This window comes from Falco peregrinus, chromosome 6, assembly GCF_023634155.1.
Source record: "Falco peregrinus isolate bFalPer1 chromosome 6, bFalPer1.pri, whole genome shotgun sequence".
NCBI classification, from domain to species: Eukaryota; Metazoa; Chordata; class Aves; order Falconiformes; family Falconidae; genus Falco; species Falco peregrinus.
Genome location: NC_073726.1, coordinates 60,861,890 through 60,887,776, shown reverse-complemented (window position 1 = coordinate 60,887,776; position 25,887 = coordinate 60,861,890). Strand labels below are relative to the sequence as shown.

Sequence of the window (25,887 nt, the reverse complement as noted above, 5' to 3'; positions counted from 1 at the left end):
ACCAATTATATTTTTGTACAAAAGACATATTTCAGGCTCAATGTTCTTATGTACTATCAGAAGTAAAAATAGTTTTATTTTAATAAAAAAAGGTTGATAATTTCCTCTGAGTAATATGAAACAGTAATCCTGTCAGGTCAGTCCATAATTAGACCTGAATGGTGACATTATTGTTATACAAAGAATCATTTCAGTTGTATTAAGAGGATTTCATTCAGTAGTAATCACAGCTTTTCTTTTCCTTAATTTTTAAATTTTTGGAGACAGTATCTTCAGACAGATGTGGCTGTAAAGTAAATGGGAAAACAACAATGCAATTTTGTATCATCTCCTAAAATACCCTCTGCCTTTTTTTTCCTGTAAAACATGGCATTTTTTCCTTTGAATCCTTGTTTGTAGAACCGCCACAAATAGGGCACATGTATTTTGTGGAAGGCAACATGTAACACTGTTGGCACTTGAAACAGCCTAAAACTTGGACAAAACGCACCAATGGCTTTTCAAAGTGACATGAGATATTTCACAAATACAACCAAGATACCTAACAAATGCAACAAGAGCAACTTTGTTATGCTGTCTGGTCCAGAAAGCAATGTTTTTAGCATATGTTGTTAATAGGAACCTTAGCTGTGCTTGATCACTTCCCAAATAAGCTGTTTAAACATGAAGCATTAGGCCAGAACGCTGAGCACTTTTGCAGAGGATGGGGGTTAACAATTCACAAGACTAATCCTGTTTGATCTGCTGAGAAATTCAATCCAGCATGAGCATGATTTTACTTAATAGCACATTGGGTGAGGAGGTTGCCAGAGGCGGGATGTTTTCCTCCTGGCTGAGGTCGGGCTGCTGGAGCTGGCCCATCTGCCATTACATGGAGTCCTGCCATCCCCCTGCCTCATGGTCCTGCTCCTTTTTGCTGTGTGTTTGCACGTGCGTGCGTGTGCGTGCGTTCATGTCTGAGCTCCTTTTTTCTGGCAGCTGCTGTAGGTGAGTTGTGGATGCATTTTTGCAGGTCCCCCAAGGCACAGATAGTACGAGCCTCATTCTCTAGGTGGAAGCTACCTGGCTGAGATATGTGCCATTAATGACTGAAAAGAAGCGGAGTTGTTCCCTAGTGTGCTGAGGCATGGATACATGCACTTCTGTGGGTGCCTCTGAGGGCTGCCTGTCAAAGCCAAGAGCATGAGGGAGCAGCACAGGTAGTGTTTTCCTCTTGTCCATATCCTGCACGCAGCAGATTGACTGCGTGCTTCTTTGCAATGCGCTGGAGCTGTGTCTCAGAGGAGGATGGAAAATGTGTTCAAAATGTTGCCAGTTTAACAGAAAGCTGGGTGAGTTCCCTTGCTTTTAATAGAACGTACCTTTCTTTTACTGTTGCTAATGCAGAAAACAGCTGATCATACCCTGTGGGTCTTACATTATTTTTATAGTACTTTGGAATAAAAGAGCATATTGCATGTCAAGAGTGGTAAGGATTTTATGGAGGAAGATAGGCCATGGATGCTCTTTGCTTCCTCTAGACCTTTGAGAGAAGTGGAGTGCTATACTGTACCATCAGAGACACACTAGCTCATTAAAAATAGAAAGGATTGTCATTTGTCACTTTAAAGTGCATTCAACATACACTTGCCTATTTGGGTTTTTCATCATGCACTTGTGCAACACCTCGTCCTAATCCACAATTGCAGCTCTTTGCCTCTGCTGTAATACAAACAGTGATGATAAATTAATGTCTGGCTTGGCAATATTCCTACAGTCTCCAATTATGAGAAAGTATTTTCATTTAGAGAAGAGAAATCAAATGGCAGATTCCACTGTCTCTCACCCTTCCTGTCTGTGAACAAGCTAGTCCTTGTTGTAAACTCCATGTAACTTGCTGTGGGGGAGAAGGCACTGTGGAAGCCCCCTGCTCTTTAAATAAAGGTAGCACTTCAGTATTTACTTCTCGGGGATCTTTTCTAATAGAGTTAACTATCTGAAACGGAGAAGGAAAAGGTTTCTTGAAAACCAAATACAAAGGTTTCACAGGTAGCAAGAACCAGCGCGGACAGAGGTGGAATGCGTTGCAAACACGATGCGTCTTCCAAACCCTAGATCACCAGCACAAAAGTAACAATACGTTGTTGCTCACTCTGCAAAGTCTGGGACTGTTTCTGTACATGATGCAGTGTGGACAGCCAGAATCCCTGGATAACCAGTGTCTTCAGCTGTGCTCTCACAAGACAAACACTGCTGCCTCAGGCTGGTCAGCTTGAGCTCACATCACACCCTGGCTGAGACCAAGAAGATGACTGGCATTGCTCAGAAGTACTTTACCAAGAGCAAACATCCATGGAGCCATGGAGCCACTGCTCTCCAGTGCTGCTCTCAAGGGCTCACTGAATTTCCTGGAGACATGAAAATCAACTGCCAAGGAACACTCCTGGCCTACTGGAGTAGTTGCATTGGTACGCTCTCTCAGAAAGGACCATGTGCTACCTTTAGGCTGGGGCAGTTTCTAGGCATGTGTTTCTGTCCACACTACAAAAAGCCGTGGAAATCTGTGGCAGGCAAAAATTAGTAATGTTGTCTCCTTGGTTTTCATGTCATATATATGTCAGGATATGGTCATGAATGCATATGTTAATTTTGTTCTGTGCTCCCACAAGCTTAGAGAGACTGAAGGCAGGAAGCCTTTGCAAGTAGCATTATTTGATATCTGCAAGCCAAATGAAAGGGATCCCCCCTCATGTGTAGAAACTGTGAAGTTATAGGCAGCAGAGGGGTAGCCAAGCCAGCAGGATGCACAGTGCTTGCACTCGAGTGGAGGAGTGAAGACAGCACGGGTAGCCATACTCCCTCGTCTTACCTCCCAGCTGCTGCTCCTTGGGCAAGCTCAGCTCACAGATTCGGAAGTCTGCATGACAGAAGAACAGCTGGCAGATCTAAAGGCAGGGATCTGAATGCAGTGTGCATTTTAAAACATGAAAACACTGCAACAGAGTCCAACCCCTCCTCACCCTTTCCCCTGCGGCTACCTTCAACACCATTTATCTCAAGGAAGACCTAGATTGGCCTTTGACCTAGGGCTTTCCTCTCTGATTACAGTGTTTTGGAGTAAGCAGTGCCGGCTAAGTCCCAGATGCTATAGCTGTGGCTTACAGACACTCCCATCCCCAGCTGGAGGATGCTATGTTAAGGGACTGCCACCTGGCAGCATCTTCAAGGAACTGCAAAAACGCTAAAGGAGAGATGGAGGTTGGTGAGTATCAGCCTACTGGGAGACTTGGAGGTGCACCCAGAAAGGAGAGATGAGAGTTGAGCCAGACTGGTGCCGACTGAACTACCTGGAGTTAAGAAGCTGCTGCTGTGATAAAAGACAGTAGGTCAGTGAAACTTTTGATATGATGACCCACTCTCTTAAAAAGTTGTATTTCCTTTGAGAAAAATCCCACTGTTTTCCTTCTTTTACTTCAAGGTGGTTGAAGAAGCCTGAGCTAGCTGTACTCTGTCATTGCCCCTTTTCAGGTAAGAGCTAAGATCTTGCTTTGTGAAGATACACGCAGGGAGGCAGGTCCCACTTTGTCCCCACACTCCTAGGAAAGCAGGGAAGACCAGAGGTGACAACTTTACTGAAGAGTGGTGTGGGATGAAAAGAACAATAAATAATCTCCCTTGGCCAAGACCTAGTAACCCAACTTCTTTAATTCTGAAGTCTTCAGTATGGTCCCCTTGCCTGTGCTACCCTTTTTTCTGTCTTGTGACAAGCCAGCAGACATAACAAGAGCAACTCCGCAGCACACACTCCGGATGTTCCCCCAAATAAGTCTCTTGGCCAGCTTGCCTAAAGCTTTCTAAACCAGCTGAGTTTGAAAGCAAGCACACAGTAAGCAGTAAATAATTTCTCTAACATTTCAGAAGACATCAGTTGTCCTACCCTTTGGAAAGTATCCTCTGCTGCCCAATAGCACAGGAAACAAGCTTCCAAACTTTTGTTTGTAAAGAGAGACCTGCATAAACAAGAAAAATTTGAGGCTTGGCTTAGCTGAGCCTGAGAGCCTTTTGCCAATAGTCGCTATACTTAGTGGGTGAAGGGCCCCTGACCAGCAAATGAACTCCAGTCATTACTCTTGGTAATAGTAAGCTTGGGTTATCTTTCCATAATTTAAGTACAAATTTTCATACAGAGAAAAGCTCAAGAGAGATTGAGAGCTGGAGAGATCGAGGTCCTTTTCATTTTTAGAGCCAGCACAAACAGTAGGCTAAGGTCCTGAAATACACCACTAACGTATCTTCAGCTCTGGTCACCTCTTAGGACCGTTGCTAGATGTGACAGCTCAGCTAAGCCTGCTCAGCCAAGAATGCCCTATGTGTGCTCATATGTTGAGGCTATGAAGGATTTTGTCAATGAATATCAAATCAACATGGTTTTTTTTTTTCAAGAAAGATATGAGAAAAGCTGACACTGATATTTACACAAGTCACCAGACAGACACTGACCAGAAGCCATAGTTGGTGACCTGGATGTGAAAGTATCTGTGTACCTCCCCGCAGATGCCCCATGCTTCTGAGATCCCTCTCATCCCCCAAAATTTGTAGAGCTGAATTCAGCAGGGAAGGTCTTGACTTACCAGTCCGTGTGTGCGTCATCGATCACCAGGAGGATCTTGGGTTTCTGGGCCACAGGTGGTGTGGGGCTGGCCGAGTGATCGATTAATCCTGCAGCTGCTTGCGTGGTTTGCTTCATGGCACTGGAGATGGAGCTGAAGATGCTGGTGCCACTAGAGGAGGAGTGCGAGGGCTGCGGTGGCTGCGGGTGCTTTCTCTCCGTGGCAGGAGAAACCGGGGAGCTTGTGGAGTTGTCAGGACGCTGCAAGTCCATCATGTAGCCGTTGGGCAAATTTGCCACAAAACTACTGTCTGAGAGACGCCGCCGAAGGAAATTCATTGTTGCAGTGTTGTGTGGAAACCTTCTCAGCAAGAGGGAGGCTGGACGAGTGTCACCAGTCCCAGGGAATGTTTCTCCGTGTGTGTAGGGTACTCTTGCGGTCCAGGCAGGCAGGCTTTTCCCCTGGAAATCCCCCTGGACAAATATGCCTTAGTTTTTCAGCTATGTTTTCTTTCTCTCCTGTGGGAAGAGAAACAAAGACATACCTGTGAGATACATACTATGAGTCTGAGATAAGAAAAACTCTTTTGGCCTTTTAAACGGATACCTTAATCAACAATGAGAGGAAAAAAAGACTACCAATTTCTATGCAGTATGCTACACTGGAACAGAGAAACACATAGGACAAAGTATGTTTCATGGTGCTCTCTAATCCCAAAACATTTTCTGGTCTGGGCAGACCAGCTTGTACTAGCTTAAGGGCTAACAATTCTATAACTGTTCACTGTGGAGAAAGAAAAATTCTTCTGACTGTAAATGTTAATCTTCAAAAGAGAGACAGCTTATTTCTGGTATTTCATGTGTAAGAAGTAACACACGTTGGTTACAGAATAACCAGCAAATGATCCAATATGATAAGAAGTTGCATCATCTTTGGCAGGCTTGTAAGCACGGCTCTGAATTTAAGGAACAAAGGTCTTAAATCCAAATAGCATGTAGAAGTTAAATAGTAGAAAAATCCCTTCGTGCATCTTGATCAAGTGCAGTGGCAGCTTCAAGTGCTTGTTTCTGTCCCTGCTCCTCTCTGCACTCAACATTAGACCTGGAGCCAGGTGCCTGCTGGTAGTTGCTAGACATAGCAGACTACCTGATTTTACAAGTTCACTTGTAGAATTTTTGCAGGTACTCAAAACTAGAAGCTTGGCTGTCTAATCTTCACATACTGCCTTTTTTTTTTTTTTTTTTTCCTGTTGCTGGTTTTTTTGTTTTTCTAGTTTTAAGAAGAAAGGTCTGTTACTCTGCTCAACTTTTCCAGTGAGAAAATGAACACTGAGAAATATAACTATCTGTCTCTTCTCCCTTGATCATAGCATGATGACTTTGGTTTTGCCCAGAACACTGTTTTTCAGCAGTTAAATAGTCTCACAGAGTTAATAGTTACTTTAAAAAAAATATTTCACCTGTAGGCACAGCCCAGAAATGAGATTTCCACAGTAATTCCCCAAGACTTTTTGCCTGCTGAGACAGCCTTTGAGTCTTGACCAGAGGCTGGTTGGTGAGATTTAAGGTGGCGGGGTGGGGTCGGGGGAGAGAAACATATTGCTGGTAAAATACAAATGTTTTTCAAAACAGACATATCTGCGGCAACAAAAGTAAAAGGCATCCTATATATCAAGAGAGATGTGTCACAGGGATTCCTGGTATCATAATTAAATCATGCCCCAATGCCCTTCAAGTCCTTCTGAATGAGCCCCCTACAACCGCTGGGGCTCCCTGCCTCCACCTGCCTGGTCTGGCCTCCCTCGGGGCTCGCACCTCTGTTCCAGTCTCCGATTGCCTCTCAATGGCAGTAAACTGTCTTTTCCCAGCTGGTCCAAGAAAGCTCAGTGTCTACAAATCTCCCTCCCAGAGCTGTGGCTGAGAGCTCATGGAGCAATGAAACAGCTTTTTTTAAAATTAGCTGTCATTTATTTTCACCTATAGGGAGACCAAGTACTTGGACCTGTCTATGTCTGTACCTCTCAGCCCCAGAGCCTTAGGGAGGCTCAGATGAGCCTTCCTGGAGTAAACGAGCTACAAAGACTCCCTTGGCACATGTCCCCCAAATCTCATCATCCATCACCACTCTGACCCCGTGGGCACAGAATCCATCTGGAGTGGGGGCTCCGCGGCTCCCTGCTGAAGCTGCTGATACTGGTTTATTGGAGCAACTTTTCTTTTGATTTCTCAACCCTAGCAGTACAATTCCTCTGACTTTGCTGAAGCCTGGAGGTTGTCTTTTCCCAGGGAATAGCTCAGGAAATCTTTAATGACTTCCTGCCATATTTACAGTCGATACCATATCTTGAGGCATTGTGCTGACTTCCCGCCTGGTCCTGGCACACCCGGTGACCACACAACATCAGCAAACGGGAGCACTGGTGAGCGCTTCGGTAGCACTGACTGTTTATGCAGTGATTATTCCAAAAAGCAGGTAACATATAGTATCCATGAATTATGAGCTAGCTACTCACCTCACATACGCACCCACACAGCACTTGGCCTGCCTGTGTCCTAGCGCAGTAACCGTGAGTGCCGGCACAGAGCCAGCCGCTGTTCCCTGTCCGTGATGGCCAGGGAGCCTACAGACACTTTGTGGGGGTTATATACCACAGGCTGGGTAAAAATGTGCTGCGCTGTCCTCTGCCTAGGAACCTGTTTTCTACCTTGCATAACACAAGTAAGAAAAATCCCCCCACTTTAATGACAGGCTGCTCAAGAGTAGGTCCAGTCCTGGTTCAGAGGAGCACCCCAGGGATGAGTCTACTGTCAGAAGGATTCCAAATGAGTATCCCGTTACTGTGTACAGCAATCAGGCGTGCTCTTTTGGAGGACCTTGGCACTAACTGGCACGAGGTGGCATGTAATTTCGATATGAGTCGCAGGAGAAGTGGTTTTATCACGAGCCGCCTGCCCCTTGCACGCTTTGCACAGCATCGCAGAGCTGCCGGTTCCTGCTGTGGCAGCTCTCAGCCACGGGAGGGAACCTGGCCCCAGCCATACAGGCCAGACAAGGCTCTTTTCACAAGCCAGTATCCTCGGGACAGGGTCCAGCGGGACTTGCTTACTCTCCAAAGTGTTTCTCTCCCCCACACCCCCGCCCCCCCCCCCCCCCCCCCCCCCCCCCCCCCCGCCAGGTGCTTGCATGGCTGCTTCCTCCTCTGCAAGATTTGCATACTCCCAAAGAACACGGGCTCCTTGCAAACCATCAGCAAGTAAGGAACTGGCAAATGTCTCTGCTCTGCCCTGCACTGCAGGAAGAAGGGCACGGAGGCACGTGGCATAGGTTGTCCTAGATCTGGGAAGGGCCAGAGTACCCTGTGATGCACCTGGAAGGCATGCAGGTTTCCTCTGCAACAGGGCTTCCGAAATTGTGTCCTTTGGTGTACTGTTTACAATAAAAAAATGACTATACTTATTGCAAGGCCACAACCACTCAGTTCCTGGACCCTTCTAAACAGCAATATCTACAGTGACCCATCATTTTTTTTCCACCAGGGGTTTGGTGGTGGAAGGTGTTGCCCAGGAGCCACTGCAAGCTGGCAGAACTCTCTTGCCTGGAGAGGCTGGGACACTGCACTCAGGCTGGCCATCCCCTCTGCCCACTGGCACTGCCGCCACTTGCTGTGAAGTCTGGGCTGTGTGCCGTCGGCTTGGGAAGCAAGGAGAGAAAACCTAAGCGACTGATGTCACAGGGCAATCTCCCTCCAGCAAAGCATGCAGAGGTGAAATTCAAACAGAGTGACACTGCTGCAGCAGAGAGCAATGCCTGGCTCCACTCTGGGACAGGGGATGGCAAACCTGCCACAACTTTGACTTTGGGTCTGTCAAAGCAATGGCACAGACTGCCCTCCTTTCATTACATACATTTTTCTAATGAGCTGGGTAATGTAATTAAAATAGAGGGGTTTTTTTGTTTTTTTTTTTTAAATGAAGTTATTGGTGGCTTTTCTGGATTGATTTATTGATTGCCATTAGTCCTACCACAGAGGAGATCTTCTCTGCAATGGGGGCAGTGTAAACTGCCAGCAGATTCCTTTGCTCACTGGCAAAACTCATCGCCTGCTCCTGCATCATGCGCACTTGCTGTTACTTAACATTCAGCTGTAGACGTTTTCATATAGGCAGAGGCTGAGTAAGTTAGGACTTCATTTGCCTACTGCTTGAAACTCCCCGTGGACATCCTGAGGGCTCACCACCTCAGGCCAAATCTGGCTCTGCGCAGATCTCACAGCATGCAGGTCTCCTGCAGCACAGCATCCACCTGGTGTACATACAGATCCCACCCTAGCAGCCAAGCAGGGCTGTAACTTCAACAAAGCCAGGAGCCAACACCTCCTTCAGAAGCAAGACAAATATGTTAAGTGGTATTTTGTCGCTCCAGAGCCACAGGTAGGAGAGCTGCTGGCTCTACACCATCAAATTGTACCTTGCCTCTGTGTATGCCATTGTCTTCCTATGGCCCACATGAGACAAGTCACCTACTTAACACTGTGCCAGGCATAAAACTGCCCATAGGAAGGCCTGTAGCCCCCTGCACAGATGAAATATGGCCCATGGGCTGCTTCTAGGTGAGACAGAAGGACCTATTGAGTTCCTCAAGCTGCAATACAGCAGCTGCCTCCCACCACACAGGAATAATCTGCTGCTGTATGAAGCAGCTGCTCCCGAAAGCTAGATGGGATAACAGTGGGCACCTGGGCTGTGGAGCTGCAGGTTGGGGATCTAGGTTTATTTCAGGATGGGGAAATAATAAACAAGCCATAGGTGAATGAGTGAGTCCAGAGGAAAGAGAGCAGGCAGGAGAAAAGGGAAGAGGAGGATGAGGAGAAGGAGGAGAAGGCACAAGCAGAAAGGGAGGAAGTAAGCAGGAATCGGTTTAACCAAAAGACAACGCAGGAACATGCGGAAATCCCAACAATGAGATTAAAGTCAGGGAATCAAAAGGAAACAATGTGAGCAACCAAATGAAGCAAGAGGAAGGTCAATTAGAGCTGACCTTGAAAACAACAGCAAAGAGGCTGGCACCGTCAGCCCCTCACTAACGCGGTTAAACTTCCTGGCTGATATTTTCGGAAAGGCAAGGGAGGGAAAGCAATCTGCTCCCTCAGCATGTTGACAGCAGCCAGGCATCTACCTGCTTTTTCTCAAGGATATACGCCACAGAGATGCAAGTTATCTCAGAAAACCTGTTGACATGTGTTAGGAAACAAGAACAAAGCGCTCACTTAAACCTCTTGTCAGGTTACTTTCTAATGTGCAGTAACATCCAGAGGGAACCAAACTCAGCTGGCTGGTAGCTGTTAACCATGCTTAGATTTCCCCTGAGCTTGTTATCTATGCTGTCAGGTAATGAACTGACACGACTGCGCCAGCCTGCATCTGATTCCTGCTCAACAGCCTCAACAGTGCAATGCTGGGAACAGCAAGGTGGAAAAACAACACGGAGAGATTACCCTGCCACCTTGCCATAAGGGACTAAACACTTACTGCTGCCCCATGGCAGATGGAAAGATGAGGGGATGCTCCTTACCTGGCAACAGCCACTTCCTGATACCCCTCACATCCATTTTGTGGATTGCCTTCAGCATGCACTCAAGTCTTAAGATATTCCCCTGGGTCCCTCTCAGCCCTCCGGCATACGGACAAAATGTGGGAGTGAACTTCTGTGGAGGGACAGCCATGTTAGGTAGCTCCAAATCCAGCTGAATGACTTTCTACATACGTTTTCAAAAAGAGGAAAGCAAGAGATTTTTTATTATTGTCAAGCTTTCAGTTTTTCACCCTCAATGGCTTCAGCATTCCTTGGCATAGCTTGATATTTCTTGGGAAGAATTGAAAGCACAATAAAACAATTAGTTCTGAAATTAATTAGAACTTTTGTTGGGGTTTTACCTCACTTGTCACAGTTTTGGACTCAGGCTCATGTGTTCAAATATTTTTCGGTATTCTTCAGTGCAAGCTGAAATTCCATAAATCAGGAAATTAAAACAATAGGGGTTGGAAAAGAAAAGGAAAAGGATACCCCACCACCCCATTTTGTAAACCTGAAGCATATACAAAAGCGTAAGGGTTGGAAAGACTGTATGTAGTTCCAAAGAACAGAGGAAAGCAGAGAGTTTCCATGCTGGTGTTCAGTTTGCAAAGAGCTTTCCCAAGCGTCATTAACGCAATACAGCTCTAAAGCAGACAGTGGTAGAAATCCCCCAAAGCACGTACATAAGCGTGTACATCTACAGCATAAATTCCACCTAAAATCAGAGGGTTTTGTGCATCCACGTGCCGGAGACACTTCTGGAAATTGTGTATCTGCTGTGACTGACACCAGCAGAGCCGCTCTGTCTTTTTGAGGGAGTTGCAAGAAGGCAAGACCCTGTAGCTGAAGGGGGTGGCATGGCAGGGGAGCAGTGGCACCATGCCATCAGGATGATAATGTCACCTAGAGCCCGAGTTCCCTGTTGTGTGTTAGAGAGTTGTTCAGGAGAATTTCACTTGCTTCCCAAATTCTCTATTACCTTTCACAGCAGCAGTGATTTCCTTTGGAAACGTGCTCTTCAAGGATTTTTGCAAGAAGTCAGTGCCTTGTATATCCAATTTCTCTGTTTAAAGAGATCCTCAGAGATCCCAGAAGGTCTCTGTCAGAAACAAATCGCTTTACCGAATTTAACATGCTTCATTAAGCCACTAATACATATAAAGGTGCAACAATTCTTTTGTCTTATTGCTGCTTTCTTGTAGACCTTAAAAAATCCTCTCTACTTTCTTGGGTGGCTAGTTAACTGGAAAAGTCTAGGCTTCACAAATCTTATTTATATTTTCAGTTTGCAAAGCTGTCAATGCCTTCTATATAGCAGTTTCAGCATAGGGGGGTTGCGTTACCCGGTCCTGAGGATAATGGGTGTGCACATACCAATCTGAGTGCAAATGGGACCATTTCCCAAGAATCACACCCAGCACAGCAAATTAGTTAGTCTGTTTCCTCTTTAGCCTGTTATTTCATAATAGCAAGCTAAGAAAAGAAGGAGGGAAAAAAAAGAGTCTAAAATGATCATTGTAAGATCATCAGGCTTTCAAGTAGATTGCAAAGGAAGATGACTAAAGCCATGAACAATAGCAAATGTTTTCTAGTGAAAAATAAATCTGAATATTATGGTAATACTCTATGGCTTTAATACGCCCAAGAACAAACTGTGATGTGCTGCTTCTTGGAACCAATACATTATTTCCTCATTTTACTCTCACTGTGGAAATCCTGTTGGCACCTAACGGCCACAGTGTTGTCTCAGTGGTAATATCCCCTTGTCAATGAGCTTAAGGAGGCCTTTTGTGGCCTGTCTCTGTTCCATACCAACACTTGCTTATCAGCAAAGCCAGACCCAGCTCAACTGGAGCAGGCAGTATGGGGCAAAGAAATCTTGTGCTAATCCTTGAATACTATAGAGCCATCTCCCACGGAAAGTCACTTGAATTGGCATACTGCCTCCATTTCTTATTTCCCTAGAGTACTGTGGTCATTCCCACCATGAGCAATAGTGACACTAATGCTTCCATTAAGGCTAATACTTATACACATGCCAAAGTGTTTCCTCATGATTATATTACAGCAAAGCAAGAGACAGCAGTGCAAACCTGAGAATTTATAGAGATAAATGCTCTGTATATTAAGCAGATGAAAGGGTAAGAAGGAAGCTCTGAAGCCTCCATCTTTTTCCTTCCCAGTCTTGGATCTGATGCGGTTCACGTGTGTTTGTGAGACATGCTCTAAGTTTCCTGCAGTAACCATACAAGTCCTGATTTCATGGTGATAAGAGTGAAAGCAGCACTGGACATGCCATTAATAGAGCAGGGTTTTCCTTCAGCTGAGAGACACGTTGCTTTGAAGAGTGCCGATCTGAATAAAATCAAGAAGCTGGATGCGTTTAGTATGTAGGGCCTGCCAATATGCATTAGGGCTCATCCAGATAAAAGATGCCTAAGGGACTGACAACTCACAGGTTCTCAGAGGAAACTACAGCAGCCTGGCCAGTGCTAATGGAGCTCCTGTTTTGATTATGATCACATACTCTTCCTCATTCAAATGCTATTTTCTTTCTACTGTATTTCAATTCTGCCACAACAGACTGGTTATTTAAAATGCAGGTAGACAGACTATTTTATTACTATAGAGTTAACGAGATATGTTGGGGGCGGAAAAAGTGCTATGGGTCACGAAAGGGAAGAAACAATTCACTAAGACAGCATAACATACACCTACTAGATAATTATTAATTAATTGATGATGATAAGAAGGATTATCTGTTTGGAGCACAAATTGTATTACTTTACATATGTTTATAAGACAAAAATGGATCGCATATTTCCAAATAACATATCTTAAAACACAACTCTGAAATTCTTGCATCAATGCTTCTAACTCATTTTAAAATGCCACAAAAACTCAGTTTATTTCCCTAATGTTCTGTGCTTCTGGGGTTTAAAGAACTTTCCTTTGAACATCTGAAGTCCTCTAAACCATCTACAGTGCTAGTATAGTCCATCTAAGTTTTGCTGTTATTTGCATCCACACACCACCATCGCTTTCCCCAAACCAGTCCAGACACCATCATATCCCAGTTTCTCAGATTTTTCCCATATGGTGAGGAACCCCTTGTAATACCTGAGATTTATGCAGCCTGATAGTGTGAACAGCAGGTATGTGGCAAAATAAAGCAACAAGGTGCTCATTTGCTTTCTAACCATATGTGCTTATCTCACGTAGCAGCACTCAATACAAAGAGAATAAGCTGAGAATTTGAGCACAGTTATGATTTATTTTGATGATGGAAGAGAAAGACAACATTTTGCTGCACTCTAGGGAAGATTTCTGATGCAACTGTATGATAGCTTAATGGCAAATTATTTCATGTGCTGTAGAAGTGGTAGAAGATTGACTGGCTAGACTATTTTCCCCAAAGAGGCAGAGAAAATGGGGACTAGTAGACCTTCATCTGGAGTACTGTAGGAGTCCAACTGGCTACGTCTGTCTCAAGCTCTGTGATGACCAACCCAAACTGTGCTGAGTATTTGTAGGGATGTTTTTCTTCACTTTTTTTTTTTCCCATCATTGCTATTGATCACATGGAGACACATGAAAAGCTGTGTGGGTTTGTGCAATACACCCCTTTTGCTTGCACCATGTACCCACACACTTCTTAGCCCAGCAAGGGTGACAATTCCCTCTCTCAGAGCTGGACTGAGCACCCCACTCCTCGCAATGTCACCAGTGCCTGCTTCCCAGCGGCAGCCTCACAAATGTCCGTGAGATCCTGCTCTTAGCATGGCTGCAGGTTGGAGCTGCAAGGCACATGTATTCATGGTGCCAGCAGGAGCCTGTGCAGAATGGTCAGGAGGAAGGTGTTTCTCTTCCTTAATAAAGTATCTGGCCAGGTTTCAAATGCCGTTTAAGAATTTATGTTGGCTCCATAGGGATACTGTGTTGACAAAGAGTTTTATCACCAGAGGTGTACTGCTGTAATTAGAAAATATGTTTTAAAAACCTAATAATAAATTATTTCACTAGCTTATTTCACTAACTGTCCTTTATCAAGTTGTCTTCTCTCCCGGTTCCTGTCTGCTTGCCTATCCGTTTTTTGCATTCGTGCTGGACGGTGCAGGAGCCCTCCATAACTGGCTCCAAACACCGGAAATTATGTTTAGGCAAAAAGCATCAGAAAATATAATACATGAGTGTGGGAACCGGAATAGATTCTGGACCCAGACAAAGTCCTGAGAGATCAGGCTAGTGGGCTGAGCCTGGACATGGAAAAATAGCATGTGATTTTAACAGAGTCCTATGCCATCAGCCTGGGGAAAGGTCACTTGGTGTCAGTGACTTGGTTTCCTCACTTAAGAAGACAAGTTTATTTTGTAGCGCGCAGAGATGTTAGGCTCAGCTAGCATGCCTCGGTGCTGCACCACTGAACCCAGGCAGGAGCAGCTTCAAGAGCTCTGCTTCCCCTGCTGATCAATAACTGAATCACAAAGCTTTTCAGGGTTACGAAATCGACCAGCCTTATTTAAGAAGCCAACCACCAAGCCTTTTAAGGGCTGGTCAATACGTAGCCACCATGATTTGGGGGGTAAGGGGAAGTTTTCTTGGAGGAAAAAACTTGGCATTTTGTAACGGGGAATGCGAAGAATTGATCTGCACAGCTGTTTTAGTTTCTTTTTCTCCCATACTCGTTGAACTTCTTTCCCAAGCCTGGAAAGGAGAGAAGGAAGGGGAAGAGGGGAAGGGAGAACCGGCGGTGGCTCTGCAGCTGGGAGGAACTCGAGCCGCACACATTGGTGCAAGCTCTGGCTGGGTACGCACACACGTATGACATGACTAACTGGCTACAGGGAGCACAAACATTGCAGCGGGCAGAACAGAAATGGGGACATCCTAGGAATCTCAGAGTTATCTGAGAGCCACACTGGGGCCTCCCTTTCTGCATTTGTGTCCTGACTAGCAGGACAGGTAGGCAGTCGCTAATTCATCATAATTGTATGATGATATAGCTAACAATAGAAGCAGCATTGCTAAGTATTCCTATTCCTCTGTGAGACAGTCTGTATTTGATTAGGATAAGTGGTGCAGCCCCATGTGACTGAAGCTTACTGACAAAAGCCGCTTTTACTGTGGATAGTATTTACAGAAAAAAAGACGTGCCCAAGAGGAGACTGTGAGATCAGTTGAAGAGTCCAAAACAAACTCAGCAGAGCTCTGAGTAATAACTAGAGAGCTGCCTTGCTCTGCTGGGTTTATTTTCAGCTCTTGCCCAGACAGAGTCACCTGAGCCTTCAGGCTGATAAAGGCCAGTGGGTTTAAAACATAGCATGTTGAAACTGGCCACCCTGTAACAACTGCATCACTTTGCATCCCTATGCAGTCATAGAGATGGCTAAACCCACCCCCAGACAAACCCCAGGGCACAACTTTTTAGCTTCAAGATTTCAGAGGCTGGCATGGGTGGCAAGACGTTAACTACAGCAGGCTGAGGGAGTATGTTTACTCCCTGCAGCTCTGCATGGAGCTACGCACTCTCCTTGTTAGCCTGGCCTCCCCTTGTTAGGATGATGAGCCGAATTCTGCCTGCACTTACACTTGCATGGTCAGTGTTTGCCACAGGCTTGAGCTGAAATGCAAGAGATGATATTCCTGCATGTTGCAGTATGGCAGTCCGTGCATTAAAACACACAAAACATTATTCTATATTTTAAGACTGCACACAAAAGGAAAACAGTCCTACATTTTTTGTGGATAGGAAAAGCAGTTCCTTTCTCTATATTCTTTTATTATGGGTATTTTACTTTGAGCAGGTTACTTAACTACTTTGTGCCTTAGTGTACCTAATTTTGTAACAATATTTCTGTTAAATAAAGCGTGGAAATACTAAATTGGGTCAAGTTTGAGAGAGACTGACATGTGTGGTGGCATAAATACAGGTTGCAGAGGTGTTCTATGATACACAAAGTAAGTATAGCAGCTGTTTAATATTAAATCTACCTGAAAACTGTATTACTTTTTAACATGGAAGGATGTACAGAGTTCCCAGCTCAAATGAGAGCTGCTAAGGTTGTCAGAGTCCAGTTTCAGAGCTGATCACTGCAAAAACTCTTGTGGATACCTGTAAGATGTTAATTATTTAAGAAGGTAGCATATGGGTGATCTTTTATAATGAGCCAGGTTAGACGCAAAGATCTCCATCCCCATTCCTATCCAATGCAAAACCATTATCTAAACATGTTCCAGTGATGGGGTTATGATAGTCTGATATCATCAGTGAACTCCATCAAAGTATATGAATCACCTTCACATGTTGGCGATAGGCCCTGCACATCCACATGTATTTTCCTAAGAGCTGTAGGAAGAACCCTGGTTAAATCACTTCATATGGGAATCCACATGTAAAACCAAGGCAAGAGAGGGTCATACTGTAAGCACTAATAATAATATACACTGCATGATAACAAATTCATAAAAGTCCTTCACTATTATCAGCTTAATCACTTGCTCTTTTCTTGCTTTGCTCTCCATCATTAGTACCTCATTTCGAAAAGAGAATCACTTTGGATCTCTTCAATTACTACTAAAGCACTGCAGAGCACTTGTAAAAGATCAAATAGATTTGAAGACTAGGATCATTGAGCTTGGCCTCCCACATAGTGCAAGCTTGCATAGTTTCTCCCAACAACTCCTGCTGTGAGTTTATAATTTCTGGTTGAAAAACCAGCTTCAAAGCTAGTTTGTATATACTCACTGGTGTGTCCAAACCAGTCCTGTAACTAAACCATCACCACTGCAGCAGGAGCAAAGCAGCAGCTCCCTGAAAACCTGGGTGAAGAAAACAGCATTTTGTCTGGCTGTGATGATCCCCCAACCAGCAGGGACTGCACGACCATATGATAGCCCAACACAAAGACACTTGCTTAAGCATCCCAGAAGAGCTCAGATGTTCATGTTGTAAAGCAGCAGCTGTCTCCTGAGCAGCTAGATCTTGAGCAGCAGCTGCTGCCAGTGCATCATCTGCAGGGCTAGTCAGTGCCTGGCAGCAGTTCCTACCTGAGCTGATTTTTCAGTTTGTGCTATCCTGAAGGTTGAACAAGAAACACTGCCAAGTGATGCAGGAGATGGCAGCTGGTTTGTCAGCCTTGGCCCTGCCCCCCCTCTGCCTGTTCGTCACTGAGCCTCATGGCAAAGCCCATCCCCTGGGGATGCTGCCAGCCACAGCCCACCAAGCTTTCTTTGCTAGCAAGCAGCAGCAAGGCTGCAGACTTCAATCAAACTGTTGGTCTTTGCTGGCACCTCCATGCAATCACAGCAGCTACCTGATGCTCCTTAATATTAATGAAGCAGCAGCAAGAACATTCTGGGTGGAGAAACTGTGGTGGAAAAAAACTAGTTAGTAAATGAGTATTCCCACCTACTAAGTATAACAACTGCTTTGTGTTAGCAAAGAAAACTCAGTTTTGCCAAGGGGAAGCGCAGAACCTGCTGGAGGCTCACAAAGATTTACTGCTGATGATTATTCCACCTCCTCCACCAGCTGCTAAAACTGACCATATCATGAAACAGGTATGTGATATGGCATCTTTAAAAAAACAGGGCCTACCTGATGTTCTACCACTAAACATAAAACCATGCACTTAGGAGGTTAGACAACTAAAGAGTCTATTCATTCTTCACCACCTAATCTGCTCTGGCAAAATCTGCTGGTCTTACAGCATCATGTGAGGGTAACCAGCTGTTGCTTCCATTAGTCCAAGGTGTGGGAGGCTCTGGAGAAAGTTGCAGTTGTGGATGCCTCACTAATAATTAAACCCTGCTGGTGTCCTCTCACCTTTCAAGCCGGAGGACAACCACCTCAGAACTACCTCAGGGTCCTCAGCAGATCAAAACCATCTAACAGTGAGATGGAAGAAAGACAGACTGACAGAGGCATAGCTGAAGGTGTAGGTTCTTCAGAACATAAGCACTAAGGTCTTTTCAGCCATGGTCGTATGGAAGGAATTACAGCGCAGGGAGACATATGGAGCCAGGCTAAGAATGGTCTGAAGAAAAATTTTTGTATTTGTAAGAGTAGGTTGAAAACCAGACTGCTCATTTCAAAGGAATTTTGCCATTTTAAAATATTTTTTGCTCCAAACCAGCACTACAAATATTCAAAATTTTCTTGTCACATGTTGTATCAAATATCACATTCATTTGTAGGCTTTCTTTTCCAAACAGATTTTCAAAGTTGACATTTCCAGAGTGTGCCTCACAGCTGATGAGCTGTGGTCTTTCAGTGGAGAGATGCTGCAGTGAAATGTTGCTGGCTGACTCCTTCTAACAGTGGGGTTGAAGGAGCATCATGAGGTCTGGGTATCACAAGTTAACAGCATGTTACTGTTATTTATTCCAGGCAACCAAAGCTGGCCACAAAACTTTTCTGTCTGAAAGATGAAATGCCACAGCAATACAGAAGCTCATTACTTTTGTTTTCACTGGAATGTTTACCAAACTTCAATATTGTGTGCAAGTTAGCAGAACAGAGTGTACAGAGAAATTCACACGGTGACTTACTTAAACTGGCAACTATCTCAGAAAAAAGAGAGTCAGTTCCTTCCTTTCTAGCTCAAGCAAAATTCTCACCAACTTCAATGGGATTATCACTAAAATGAAAAGAGTTTGAGGTTTGGATCTGACCCCTTTCCCTTTCTGACCACAGTGCAAGGCAGATGATCTTGCACCGCCAGCATGACAGCACGACAGCAGGAGATGCCAGCTAGTGACTTCAGAAGATCTGCAGCTGCCCCGGGTAACTAAAGGCACCGTCCTGCTCTTTCTGTGGGTCACTCTGAGGGAGCGGACAACAGTCACTCAGTTTGACTGCCAGGGCTCAGCAAAAGAGGTGGCACTTTCTTTCAAGGCAGAGGCATGACATGTAAAGCCAGAGGCCTGTGACCTGTGACCGAGTCAGAAACATCAAAGAATCTTCCTGGGGAAAACCTCCCTGCACATTAATAGAGATTGTCAGCTCTAGCTCTTGAGAGGCACCGTCCTCTCCTATGCCTCATGTCTCTTAGGAGCTGGCACATTGAATTGCCTCAGGAAACTCATACATGAAGCTGCCCCTGTGGGGAACAGCGGGGGAAGCCCTGACTAAAAGGCTCTGTTGTATTATTAAGGTTGCCCACAGTAAACCAAGGTAACCTTGATGTTAATTCCTGTCAGCCTCTTTCAGTTTTATTATAAAACTGCACACACCCCCACCTCGCCTACTCCTCTCTCTCCTGTTAAAAGAAACTTCACAAGGCTGCTGAAGTAAGAAAGCCTGCCTGCAAGATTAACTAAATACACACAGGCCTATTTTAGATAGATGCGTCAAGCTAAATACAGCAGCCTTCAGCTGCTGGAGGGAGTGCTGCATCGCATCCAACCCCGCTCGCCAAGGCGCATGAATGCTTTAGCAACCAGAAGGAAAATACAGTCTGAAATACACCGAGTCTCATCTTTAAGCAGCAAAACCAAAAACGCTGGGGCTAAGACCAGAAAGAATGCTTCCAAACTTGTCACATTGTTTGGTTTTGTCAAGCCCACCTCGGAAAACAGCTGGGTGCTGAGTGTGTTTCCCTGCCCACAGGTTGTGTCCGCAGTCCCTGGCAGACGACTGTGATGGGCACCGTGCATCAGGAGTGCGTTCAGTGACACAGAAACACCCAGTCTATCACCTCTGGGATCATGTGATCATTCTTTACCCCAAATTTCCATCCTTTTTTCCACTGCACTACTGTGCTGTGCTGATAAGTTGAATGAGAAAACTCCTGATTTTCTTGACTTCTTTCTACAAGGAGGATCTATAGTCTCTAGCATGTTCCTCTGCAGTTTATCAGCTTCTGCAGAGTCAAGCAAAAGTGTTTCTGTAGCCAAGAAGGACTTTGACGTACTCCTGGGCTGCAATGTACTACAGGGCTCTTCAGCCTTACTCTAAGCCCAGCAAGTTACAGATGGAAGTGGGGGAGGAAGATGACAGCAGAACGGATATGTTCATTGTATTGTACAATAGAAGACAGCCACACAGGGCCAAGACACCCTATATTAAAAATAATACACTTTACCTAAAAAAGGAGTGTTACTATATTTCAAACAACAGATTTTAAAGGTCTGAATCATCTTGGAGCTGAATGTTCTTCTGATATTGGTTTTGCTTTTCTAATAGTCCTACGTAAATATGCTTGTGTTTACTTATGAAGTAAATTTAGTGGTGGTGAAAGTCTACCACCAGTTCTTCTAGATTAAAAATATTTTGCATTGGCTACATAAGATATGTGGTTTAAGCATTTCTAGCTGTTTTTTTCCACCAGACTTGGAAGTCCTGAGTCCCAGTGAAGTGGGACTTTCTCCATTCACTTGGATGGGAATGATGCAGCAGTTAACCTCTTATTTTGCTCCAAATAATGTGAAAGGTTTTAGCTATCACTTTTATGAAAGAGTAACTTATTAGTATCCTTTCTTAAACAGCTTTGTGGTTTTAAAAGGCTAGGATCAGCAAGTTAAATATTTCCTTCTGTGTTTGTCCCGTTGTCAACTAAAAGTAAAATTAAATTGTAAATTAAAATACAGGGCTTGAGGTAACACACTTTTTACACTCGAAGGAGCTGAAAAAAACCACCTTCTCAAGCCATGAAGACCTGGCTGAAGGCACTGGTTGCCATCTTTTAAATGGAATTGGGATGTGTGTGTTTGCTCCTGTGTATGAGGAGAAATAAGGAAGCCAATGATTTTCCATGCTTTCCAGCTGAAGTATACAGGGAGGAAGCACTGGCTCTGGTTCATGCCGAGAGCAGGAAATAAATCAGCCAAACCTCCCAGCGTTTGTCAAAAATAAAATTTCCCTCATCAAAAGAAAGGGGTATCCCTCTCCCCGACTTTGCACAGCTCTTCCTTCACCTGTCTCTCCAGTCCTTCCTTTTTCGTCCCTTTAGCATGAACTCTGACTTCTTTTTCCGACCCATAGGAAAATAATGCTGATGATTCTTCAGGCTGGAGTATTGTACAACAGCAGCTGTCTGTCTTTTTCATATCCCAGTCTGATAGTTTACAGCAAATTTTCATGTACTTTTAAAAACAACCGCAGTTACTCAGGAGTGATTTGAAGGCAATACTCCCAGTTTCAGGAAGCCTGGAAAAGGGGTCTTTTCCTACCCCGTCCAATCTACTTTGTTTCCCCACTGTGACAGCCCACCACAAGCCACCCTGGAAGCAGATGATCTTTTCTTCTTATTCGTGTAACTCTGGTGGCAATGCAGAACTTAACCCTTTGCAATGGAGCACTGGTACCAGGACAAAAGGTCATTTCCACCCTGAAGGCCACATCACAGACTTTTTTTCCTACTTTTCCAAGGCCATCTCATTATTTTTTTCCCGCTTTATGAGCAAGGTCTAAATTATAAGCATGTGCCCTGGGCCACCTTTCCTGTGGCCAGTGTAGTCTGCTAATGGCAGCAAAGTCATACTGCACCCTTGCTTTGGTGTTTATTCTGCCCAGACACAGTAAGATCATTTCCCATTACACAGACAATAGACAAGTGTCTGGAATCTGACAGCCATTAAAGCAGACATCGTTAGTTCTGCATAAACACTTAATTTTCCTTGATAGCCATATTATAAATATATACGAGTCTACAGTATTGAACCAGCAACAGATCTGCTGTAATTGCTAATCAGATCTCTGCTGTTTGTCAGCATTCAAGAAAAATTCCTTGACATTTCCTAATCTCTAGATAAGGTAGGAGGATACCTCAACAAACCATCAAGGAAGGGAAGAAGTGAAAAATTATCCAGACTGGAGACATAGCATGGCTTCCCCATTGCTTAAACAGAAAGGAAGCCATCCCACAAATAACAGGCATATCTAGAAATTGGAAGGTTTCCATTTGGTCTTACCAAGTCTGTTTGAAAACTTAGGATCCAGGGCTTTGTACACCTCTGGGGATGCAAGCCAGCCGAAAACACGGAGGCCTGAGGGGAGAAGAGAAACACTGGAAGGAACAAGGCAGGGGGGATACAGGAGGCAGAGCAGTGACATTGTTTGAAAGAAAATGCTCTTACAACAGCTCTGAAAATGCCCTGGGTGCTTTGTTTGGCATTTTGAATTAGCAGTTTCACCTACCAATAGATTATCAGATCAGGTTGCTGCACCTTTATTAGCTATTAATTGTATCTGGGCCAGGGCAGCTCTTTGTTATGCTCATCTGGGAATTTTGGGTTTATTTGCTTAGCTATTAGAGTGGCAGGAGAGGGATTTTTAGCCTAAAAACTTCACAAAATAGTAAAACATCTTAGAGTGCTTACTGCAAAACCTGACATTCTGGAGAATTTCCAGACTGATCAAAAAGTGATCCTACACCCCTATAGACAGAGCAGCATTGTCTGTGGGGGAGGATGGGAGGATAATTAGTTTTTTTCCTTGCTGGAAAGTGGAACATGAATGACATAAACAACGATTTTTTTTGAAGGTGAAATAGGATTTGCAAGGTGGAAACCCCCTGAATTAAAAGTTGAAATTAAAGCAACAATCCTTATTATAGTTAAGAGGCCACTGTATTTCAGTCCTCTAGGGTAGAATTTGCAACACTACAAATCCCATAAGAGCATTTACTCACACATGACATGCCCACCCCCCCACCCCCAAAAAATAGTCGGGTGGAAGAGTGGAGAGCAAGAGAAAAATTATGCCCTTTTTGCCCTTTCTGGGGGGTGAAAGATGAAGCCAGGCCACTGAGACCAGTTTGTTGTAATTAGCACTAACATCAATAAGGAGCACAAGTTTTGCATCCCGTCACGCCTCTTATTACTAGAGTACATAACCTCCTAACCTCCACCCAAGAAAATGATATCATTGCATGAATTAATCATCTGGGCAAGTAATGGCAAAAGCGACCTCAGGTTTCCAGCACTGTCTCTGGCACCAGTGAATTGGCAATGACGTAAGCTTTCCTGGGAATATGCTGGCGTTTCGCCTGTTCCTGAGCCTTGCTGTTGACTCTGAGGGCAGAAGCAAACAATATAGTCACCCAACCGGTGATAAACACTGCAAGCGAACGCCAGGCTCCTGCCACTGCAGCATCAGAGGAATGCTCCTCCTGCCAAACTCCCCGTGTGCCTCTCCCACGGAAGATGTGTATCCTGAAACAGGCAAGTGCGAACTGCTTCCTTGGACATGCAGAGAGATGGACTTTCCAGGTGGGCTGAGTATCTGCCCCCTTATTAGTAAGGAGAGCCTCCTGCTCTGCACCTGGAAGCTATGCAGCCTTTTGCAGCATGTGAATAAGCAAGTTACTTAATTATTCCTCTGTTGCCAGGGCAGAAGTAAGGGGACATATGTTTATTATACTGGTAAGTTTATTTTCAGATGGCCAGGCTTGTTTCATGTCAGTTCTTGGCTCACTTTGTTGCTGTGAGTGCTTTGAAAGCTGGATTCAAACTCAACTATGTCCATGTTTTTTCTAACTTAGAGGAGCTGAAGGGCAGGAAAGCCATGAGAAATCAAGAGACAAAAATCCACTAGCTCATGGTATATGCCCTGTCTTTAACCTGGTTTTCAGTCAGCTATTCCAGGCGACAGGAGAAGAGCATGGCTCTATCCTACAGGAATCTGCAGCAGGTTTCCTTTGCGTTTTCCATCACCAAATACAAATATCATCTGTAAGGTGAAGCCTTTTTGTACCTGTGCCAGGTGAGTGCCCCTTCAGTCTCACTGGGGGCATGTGGACAAGCTGTGAGATGGAGGGGATCAGACGCAGCTCACCACCCCCAGCAGCACATCCCAGAGGCTTCAGGAGAGCTCGTGGGCACAAGGAAGATGTGAGCATGGAAGTGCTCTCTGATGGGAATTTCAGCCATGTTTGTGTTTTCCCATCTTCAGGCCACATGAGAAAACCACAGAAAAGGACCCCTGAGGTAAGAAATCTGGTGTCAGGGAGGAAGGAGAACTTTTTTTGGCAAATGGGTTTGGTGGATCCAAGACAAGGCATTTTTTGTTGCTTTTCCCTGCTGGGGCTTTCTGCCTTCCTCATCTTTTGAAAGGAGCCTCTGGCTATTGCTTTCTGGGCAGGCAGAAGAAGCACCTCAGCACTCATCATAAGAGTTAATTTCCAGCTGAGGTGAGATATCCACAGGTGAACAACATCTTTGTCTCAACAACACTTTCCTCTGGACCCTGGCTTAAAAAACCGAGGTGGTGAAAACATTTAAGAAGCAGCTAAACCTTTTAATGCCTTACAGCAATCTGCAGCCCCCACTCGGGTTAGTGACTGGGCTAAGGTTACCCAGCTCAGGACAGCCTTGTCTTAAAGGCTTGCAGAAATGTAAACTGCAGAAGTGCAATTATAGCACCATCACTGCAAACAACATTCCCTGTCTACATGGTTTGATGCCACTTGTCACAATTGTAATCCAGCTTCCCCCACCTGCCCTGTCTGTTTAGCAGTCACTTGTTATCAGAGCAAAGGCAGTGAAACAAAAGGAAAGGCAGAGGCTAATTTGCTAGATGTGCTCCTCCTCTTCCAGATAACATTAATTTGTGGGCTCTAACCTGACCCTCAGAGATGCTCACCCTTTCTTCAAAGGGTGATGGCAAATCTGTGGAAGCAACTCAATAGGTTGTCACTTTAGCAGCAGGCAAATAACATCAGTTCTAACCAGTTAGATAACCTGTCCTGATTCCCCCCCCTTGCTTTCCAGGTATAGCTGGCTCAGCAGATAGGATTAATCCACTTCCCTACTCACTTGCACTCTCCATGTTAGAGAATCTGATTACACAGATTGCTTGCAATTTATCTCCACCTGCCATGACTAATGATCCAGTCTGACCTCCTCTTTCCCATTTTCACATCTCACTGCAGATCTGATACATACACAGACAGATGCACACACACTTGCTCTTTTTTGTTTGCAAACAGCTCACTAAGAGCTTCGGCATTTCCGTTTTCAATCAACCCAGAAAACTGTTTTCCCCACACTGCCCATGAGGTAATTTCTCCCTTTTGACTCGTCTTATTATATTTACAATGCACATGCTTCATACGTTTCTGCTTTATCCACATAAAACACAGGCGTCTCCGTGCAGACGTGCACAATGAACATGCAATGTTATAAACCCCTGCAGCACATATAAAGACAAAGGCACACGCTACATGCACTGAGTAAGTGCTGCCACATGCATTCCTGTCCCCTCCAAAACCTGCAGGAAAACATTGCCTGCAGAGTGCTTTCCTATAAACCAAAACAGCCTAGCAGCACAGGGTCAGTATATGATTCTGGCAAACCCCGTTCCCAGTCGCTCCCTTACCTTTCCTTAGCCTGCTAATCTGGGGGCCCTGGACCGATTCGCTTTCCCTCCTGCACACAAACTGCCAGTCCCTCCTGCTTCACATTCACAGCACACTAGCAGGATTCACCGTCATCCCATTCTGCTGGATCCTTATCACCCTATTGGCCAAAGCCAGACAGTAAATTAAATTAAGCTCCTCCTTATAACTATATTATCACAGGAACAGGATGAATAATTTAGTAAAACAACAAGGGTGTGCAGGCTCCAGTGTCACAGACTTCATCCCCACTGGCAGGCTTTTATCAAAGAGAGGCAGGTAAAGAAACCAGAATCTGTCACCCTCCTGAAAAGGAGACCTTAGATTACCCACTTGTATTTCCATACCATCCCTCTTGTCCTCCTCCCCCTAAACCCATGGCATTC

At 44.8% G+C, this 25,887-nt stretch overlaps 1 protein-coding gene and 1 long non-coding RNA gene across 3 annotated transcripts in view; one reads left to right on the top strand and one right to left on the bottom strand.

The window, feature by feature from the left end:
• The window catches only part of LOC114014101 (uncharacterized), a 37,480-nt gene extending 32,879 nt beyond the window's left edge, over positions 1-4,601 (top strand). Inside the window, exons 2-3 of the long non-coding RNA XR_008747935.1 lie at positions 3,088-3,365; positions 3,458-4,601. This is a non-coding gene — a long non-coding RNA (uncharacterized LOC114014101). The remainder of the gene's footprint in view (positions 1-3,087; positions 3,366-3,457) is intronic.
• Positions 1-25,557, bottom strand: part of SYN3 (synapsin III) — a 201,142-nt gene extending 175,585 nt beyond the window's left edge. For both annotated transcript variants that reach the window (XM_055809185.1, XM_027796796.2), the window contains exons 1-3: positions 25,483-25,557; positions 22,077-22,151; positions 4,611-5,107 (exon numbers count right to left, since the gene is read on the bottom strand). In XM_055809185.1, coding sequence (XP_055665160.1) covers positions 4,611-4,927 — 317 coding nt within the window. In that variant the 5' untranslated portion in view covers positions 4,928-5,107; positions 22,077-22,151; positions 25,483-25,557. The remainder of the gene's footprint in view (positions 1-4,610; positions 5,108-22,076; positions 22,152-25,482) is intronic.
• Between the last annotated feature and the right edge of the window lie 330 nt (positions 25,558-25,887).